Source organism: Citrus clementina, unplaced genomic scaffold (assembly GCF_000493195.1).
Source record: "Citrus clementina cultivar Clemenules unplaced genomic scaffold, Citrus_clementina_v1.0 scaffold_6, whole genome shotgun sequence".
NCBI lineage: Eukaryota > Viridiplantae > Streptophyta > Magnoliopsida > Sapindales > Rutaceae > Citrus > Citrus x clementina.
In genome coordinates this window covers 9922386-9929816 of record NW_006262139.1, presented here as the reverse complement: position 1 = coordinate 9929816, position 7431 = coordinate 9922386, and the positions used below count along the sequence as shown (strand labels likewise).

Below are 7431 nucleotides of genomic sequence, written 5' to 3'. Positions count from 1 at the left end.
CAGCTGTAACTTAAAAAATACTGCACTAAAGTATTTGGTAAACACTAACTGTTGTAACTTAGAAGCTATATTAATTTGATTTTTCACTTGCATGATGAAAAATCTATTATATCTTTAATAGTTTTATTAGAAGCTATATTAATATGATTTTTTACTGGCATGATGAAAAATTATTATTTAAATTTTATATTTATTATATATAATTAATTTTTATTTTTTAGTTACAGTTTTTTTCATCATGCATTATGTTGCTTTTAAGTTAAAATATAAAGACTAAAAAAGTATTTATCCATAAAATTATTTTCTAAAATGACATAATTAAATTTATTTTTCTAACAATTTTTTTACTTTTCTTAGAATCATACAGTTTTTCCAAAGAGTATTTTAGAAATATTTCATTATTGCTAATGCATTATGTTGGTTTTCTCGTATTCTTGAGATAATTTGTGATATTATAAAAAAAAAACATTGTGAGAGTGAGCGAAAATAAAAACCCTTGAGAAAAGTGTTATAACATACATTAAAATTATTGATCTGTTGCTAACTTGCTATCATATCTATTCAATTTCCTAAAAGTCATTCACATATTTTACCAGAGAAATTGATGGGTTGATTAAATTTAATTTATGTTTGGTGGAACAGTATACATTTTTTGTTTTTGTTTTTGGTACAATCTTGACCTGTTGACCATATGTTTCAAATTATGGCACCCATCTATAATTAAAGGTGTGTTTGGTATTGAATTTGAGCAGCTATAACTTAAAAAATACTGCACTAAAGTATTTGGTAAACACTAACTGTTGTAACTTAGAAACTATATTGATATGATTTTTCACTTGCATGATGAAAAATCTATTATATCTTTAATAGTTTTATTAGAAGCTATATTAATATGATTTTTTACTTGCATGATGAAAAATTATTATTTAAAATTTATATTTATTATATATAATTAATTTTTATTTTATAGTTACAGTTTTTTTTTTTTCACAGTAGCTGTAGCTTAAAAATTACAGCATCTCAATCCCAAACGCATCCTAAATTGACTGCCAGCGTGCATGGCCAACATAAATTAAATTACATTGTATACAAATAAATTATTTCACCTCATCTCTAAATATTTATTTTTATTTTATTTTATGATGTATGGATGAAATTGGAAAATCTTATTCAACTAAAGTGACTACAAGCATTTAGGCGAACAAAGCTAGTTAGGTGTCGGGAGATGAGTACGTTAAGCAGCAACTCTAACGGTACTTAGATAACTAGTGATATAGGGCTAAGTAATCATAATTATTACAGTAATTGCTTGAAATAATGTGCGAGAAGGTGCTCCTCTCATTTCTGTCAACATTTCTGTCCAATATTTGATACATTGTTTTATGATTTCGTATATCGTAAGGCTCCTATCTGTTCAAAATTTCATGGATAGAGTTTTATATGATTTAATTTTTTAGGATGTGATGATTTTAGCACAAAATTTAATCCATTAATCTTATACTAATCAATGAGAGTAATTTATTTCCTTACCAATCGATATCTATTTGTTCTCAATATAATACAGTGTTTACTAATTACGAATGAGAATGGAAAAGAGAGGATGAGATTTATTAACTTATTTACTCTTAAAATGAGGAGTGTGGATGAGAATGAAATTCTAGTAAGCCTCACAAAATTGGGAATGTGGAAATGGATTGACATTTGTATATTTAATGAAAATTAAAAATTTCTTTTTACCTCATTTTTTATCAATAATAATAATAGTAGTAGTAGTTATATATATGATTACTACCAAAATGTTAATAACAATAATGATGACAATGATAACAATAATATGAATCACTATTTTCAAAATAATATCACTATTTTATTATTATTATAATAATAGTGCTAAAAACAATAAAAAAATATTATTATTATTGTTGTTGTTGTTATTGTTGTTGCTGTTTTGATTATTATTATTATTCATAATAATTATTTTTAATAATAATTATAATAATCATGATAATGATTTTATCAACTAAGATTATATCAGTAATTATAACCATACGTTCCAATTATGAGAGAATTGACAATATATTAATGACAGTACATCTCATTTTGATTTCAATTCTTAAAGTTATGGTAATAATTTATTATAATTTTCATTTTTCATTATGTTCTAAATTATTTCAACTCCAACCTATTCCAACTACTGGTTAGTAATCGCACTGCACCACGATGAAAATATTAAACTGATCCAGCAAATAATTTCTAATAAATAAATAAATATATAAGTATTGAAGAAAGGGAAAAAAAAGATTGATTTTACTTTGAAGCTTCACTTCACCTACCACATACATATATTCACGAGAAAATGGGAAGCAGCCGGTGCCACGACTTCTCAGCTTACAAGACAAAAAGGCTAAAACTTGGGTTGGTGAGAAAAGGACAGACACTTTTCTTAAGATTTTTTTCTTTTAATATAAACAGACATTTTGAAACAAGCACGCCAATCTTTGTAAATTGCTATGTGCTATTTGGTCAGCAGATCTAATCTAAGAGATCAACTTGAAAAGCATCAGCAGACACACAAAGACTCTCTCTTTCAGTTCAGCAATGGCGCAAGAGGGTATTCTTCTGGGCATGGGCAATCCCCTCTTGGATATCTCTTCCGTCGTGGATGATGACTTCTTGAACAAGTACGTACGTCTTGTCGTTTCGGTTTCAGATCTTTATTCATTGTTATTATTATTATTATTATTTTCATTTTGTTTGTAAAATGATTGCATATTAGCATGTTGATTATAGCAGCTAAACTAAAGTGTTTCATTTGGCTCTTCAATCCAGGACATATCCTTACATTGTGTTACTTAAAACATTTTTAATTTCATTATCTGGGCTGCTGCCGGTGATGCTTTAATCCTGAGAGTTTTAGGATATTCATACATGAGTAATGCTATGGATCCCGGCATTTGTGTCTTTATTTGAGTTCAACTGATGTGACAGCTTAACCACTAATCAAATATGGTTAGTCGTTACTGTTACGTGGCAGTTACAAATTAATCTGTCATATCAGTTGGGACTCCAGTGGGATTCCTAGTATTATTGTTCATAAATTGTTGTTTTAGAGAATTATTTTTGTTCCAAATTTGTTTTGGATTTGGACAGGGTGTGTGTGTATATATACGCATATAAGAATCTTAATTCTGATTTTCTGCATTGAGTTATAAACTGGTTTGCTTTTGCGTCATAGGTATGACATCAAGTTGAACAATGCAATTCTTGCTGAGGAGAAGCATCTACCTTTGTAAGATTATATTTTTTTTTTGGTTCTAAATCAGTAGATATCCTGTTATAATTAGATTATTAGATTCCTTTTTTTGAACGGCTGAAACGGCTGAAACGGGCCAAAATGTCTGTTGATGGGGTTATTTTAGAGAGTCTTGGTTTGAAAGTAATGATCTTTTAGATCTACTGTTTTGGGTTTCATCCTGGTCAAAAATGCATTGGTTAGTTGGATGCTTGTCTGCTAAAAATTTTGCTTCACTTTGCATTCTGGAGGATAGTTTCTAATTGGAGGCATCAGCATTGAGTTATTTGAAGTTTATTTATGTTATGATATTGCATATCCTTTTTTCCCAAATACATCACATATGAAATAGAAAATTGGATCACACAATACAGCCTCACTTTGACAAGCCAAGGAACTCATCAGCCTCAAACTGACATTTGTAGTTAGACAGTTTCTTGTTGTCTGAATATGTAATATTTCCTGTACATGAAAAGGTTTCAATATTTTGTTTAATGACAAATTATTTACAAAGGAAAATAGTTTAGCAAAAGTCTCCCAACTATGCTTAAACCTGACTCACTACCAGGGAAATGCTTTGATGGTTTGATCTCTGAGGTACACCTTGTACCAGAGCATTTGACAATGTTCTACAGGGCTTTTTTCGTCCTACATTATGATCCCTATAAGGAATGTACTCCATTGCCACGTGTATGATTAATTGAAAAATCCAAACAAGGGTCTTGTGCTACTAAATCATTTCATGTAACTCTAGGTTTATGAGCTTGAGAATGGTTTTGCAGAGGGTGAAGCTGCTGAAATGGATAAGACAAAATATTCCAAGGCTTGACAGATCCCAGAAACTTGTTAATGCTTACTCTAGTCTCTTTTATAGATTGTGAATGTTAGATGACCCCTTGCCATTGGAAACAATGGAGAAGTGGGCTTGTGGGAGCAAAATATCCTAAGCTTGAATTCATAATGCTAAAATTTGAATGTGGTTTGTCAGTTCATGTGCTTTTGTCCGAGATTGAGGGCAATTTTGATATCCATAAATTGTAAAATGTGATTCCACTCTCTCTGAAATCAATACTCTCATTTGTGCTTTGGAAATATGTGCCTACCAGCTAGTCATGGTCTGGATTGAGGAAGCTAGAGTGTTTGCATTAAATTGTGAATTTGCACCTTGTTAAATTTGAGGATTTCAATGTGTTCTCTCGTTGCAAACATGTTTCCTCTCTTCACTGTGGAATCAGTAGTTTTCTGTTATCTATCCTTCTTCACCAGCTCAAATATGGGCCAATCTTATATGGATATTGTCTCAGGTATGATGAAATGGCATCGAAGTACAATGTGGAGTACATTGCTGGAGGTTAGGCATTTTGAACTTTTGTAGTTGGCTTTTCATGAGTACCAACTATTAATGATGGCTTCTATGCTGTTTATTATGTGCAGGGGCTACCCAAAATTCAATCAGAGTCGCGCAGGTATTATTGTCAATTCAGTTAATGGCAAAAGAGAAACAAGTTAGATTTTATCTCATTATCAATATAATGATCTCTGTTTTGTAGTGGATGCTTCAAATTCCTGGTGCAACAAGCTACATTGGTTGCATTGGAAAAGACAAGTTTGGTGAGGAGATGAAAAAAAACTCAAAACTCGCTGGGGTTAATGTAAATTTCTGCATTCATATCTCAAATCACAATTTCTACATGTATTAACTGTTGTCTCTAAGGACATGAATTGATAATGCTTACTTATGCTTGTTAAAATTCAGGTTCACTATTATGAGGATGAATCTGCATCAACAGGAACTTGTGCTGTCTGTGTTGTGGGTGGTGAAAGGTTAGTTCATTATAAAGCTTCATTCCGTAATTTCTTTATGAGGTCTATGATTTTCTGCTGTATCATTTTTTGTTTCATTTTTTCTACCAATTTTTTAAAATAGACGATCTTGAAATATTCTATATTGAACTAACTTTGTTGTCTTGGTTGGAAATATAGGTCACTAGTTGCAAATTTATCAGCAGCAAATTGCTACAAATCTGAGCATCTGAAGAAACCAGAGAATTGGGCATTAGGTATTCTATTTGCTTCCCATTGTTGCTGTAGGGCATCATTGGGCTTGATACTAGATCGATGTGGGAAGGATATTTGAATACTGTGGTGATTTTGAGAGTACCTGGATTATAAAATTAACCTAATCTCCCATATTTCTTTGAATACCCATGATTTATTAGCTTGCAAGATCTCTAGAACTACAAGAAATAACCAGGCAAAAAAAAAAAAATGTAACCTAGAGTTTATTCTATAGCAATTAACCAATAACAATAACAGCTGTCTTAAAAGGCAACAAAAGGCAATTGTATGTATTAACCTTAAGCCTGTTGGTAGATTGGATACTTAGTTAACAAGGCATACTGCTAACTTAAGATCCATGCCTAAACCCGAAATTTGATCTAAACAAGAATAAAACTATAGAACAGAAACAAAATTCAAATTAAATTCAAATAAAATAAAGCATTCCTAAAATCAATGAGCTCTGATTTTGGTAGGAATCCTTATGCTTCTTGTTTCCATTGATTCATCATTTCCATCTTTCTTATATTCTGAAACCTTTTTTGGGCAGTTGAGAAGGCAAAGTACTTCTATATTGCTGGATTTTTTCTCACCGTATCTCCAGACTCCATACAACTAGTTGCTGAACATGCAGCTGCAAATAACAAGGTACATGATCTGATGCCTGATTCTCCTCTTTTATGCTGCCTGGGTAGCTTTTGCATAAAATATTACTGTTTATTTATTCATATGCAGGTCTTCATGATGAACCTTGCTGCTCCATTTATCTGTGAGTTCTTCAAGGATGCACTGGAGAAAGTTTTGCCGTAAGTGTTTACTATCATGTTTTGCTATTTCTTATCCCAAAAGTGAAAAAACCAAATTCACCTTTTTCTATTTAAGGTAATATTGACATATTGACTAGATTAAGGGTTTATGGATTCAGGTATATGGATTACATCTTTGGAAATGAGACAGAAGCAAGAACCTTTTCAAAAGTCCAAGGCTGGGAGGTAACAGTGGCTCTCTACTAGAATTTCAGAAATTTGTGTGTGTTTCCAATGGTAACCTTTTTGTGCTGTTTGCATTAACCAGACTGATGATGTCGAGGAAATAGCTCTGAAGCTTTCCCAATGGCCCAAAGCATCAGAAATACGCAAGAGGACTGCTGTCATTACCCAGGGCGCAGATCCTGTAGTTGTTGCTCAGGATGGGAAGCTGAAGAAGTTCCCTGTAATAGTATTACCTAAAGACAAACTTGTCGATACCAATGGAGCAGGTATGAGATTTTCTGCTTTTCTCAAAGGGTTGTGAATGTTAAAGTAGACTATTGTCATTGCCAAATGAAAATATGAAAAGCAAATTCTGATGGTTATAGTTAGCTTCGAGATGCATTACATAGGCAAGTACACTCTCAGAACTAGCGTAAATATATGAAAAGTTCTCTTTTCCAATCTGTTATAGGAGATGCATTTGTTGGAGGATTTCTGTCGCAGTTGGTTCAGGAGAAGCCCATTGAAGAATGTGTGAGAGCTGGCTGTTACGCGTCACATGTTATTATCCAAAGATCTGGTTGCACATACCCAGAGAAGCCCGAATTCAACTAAGAGATATCTCTTTCTGTCAGTCCCAGTTGGTATCTTAAACTTTGATTTTTCCGAACCCCGTCACCAGTATCTGATATTCGTATATTCAGATTGCTATCATAGCATTATTTAGGCCGTGCGCCAATAAAAGACCCTCGGAACTGAGTTTTATTTGTTGAGGAGTTTTTATCTCAAAGCAGAAAACCGAAAAGAGGAAGGCTGAAATATCCACATCATTAGCATCTATGTACTTTTCTATTAATAAAAGAATCATAATAATAAATTAGCAATTTACAGCAGAGTGGATCATGTACCAATATGACGTAAGTTTTGCACTGCTAACATATTGCTGGTATTAGAAGCAGGGGAGGTTGAGTATAAAATAAAATTGTCCTTGTGATGTCCCAGGTACAGCTTTTTTTAATGAGATTATTGCTTATGAGGATCAGGCTACGGTGCCACAGTTGCACCTAAGGGGAATCCTGCTTATGATGCTTACAATTATATAATTACTGA

The 7431-nt window shown here is 32.2% G+C and overlaps 1 protein-coding gene across 1 annotated transcript; it reads left to right on the top strand.

The window, feature by feature from the left end:
* The first annotated feature begins 2342 nt into the window (after positions 1-2342).
* Positions 2343-7213, top strand: LOC18039268 (adenosine kinase 2). Its single transcript, XM_006428691.2, has 13 exons — positions 2343-2419; positions 2531-2681; positions 3236-3289; positions 4597-4643; positions 4727-4758; positions 4843-4944; positions 5049-5116; positions 5276-5352; positions 5901-5998; positions 6086-6156; positions 6276-6342; positions 6425-6608; positions 6794-7213. The coding sequence occupies exons 2-13, from the start codon at positions 2599-2601 to the stop codon at positions 6934-6936; spliced, it is 1026 nt and encodes a 341-aa protein (XP_006428754.1). The 5' UTR covers positions 2343-2419; positions 2531-2598; the 3' UTR covers positions 6937-7213.
* Positions 7214-7431: the final 218 nt, after the last annotated feature.

Coding starts and splice junctions, on each gene's coding strand:
- LOC18039268 (XM_006428691.2), top strand. CDS start 2,599: ATGGCGCAAGAGGGTATTCTTCTGGGCATGGGCAATCCCCTCTTGGAT. Junction 4,945..5,048: donor CAAAACTCGCTGGGGTTAAT/GTAAATTTCTGC, acceptor GTTAAAATTCAG/GTTCACTATTATGAGGATGA. Junction 5,353..5,900: donor ACCAGAGAATTGGGCATTAG/GTATTCTATTTG, acceptor TTTTTTGGGCAG/TTGAGAAGGCAAAGTACTTC.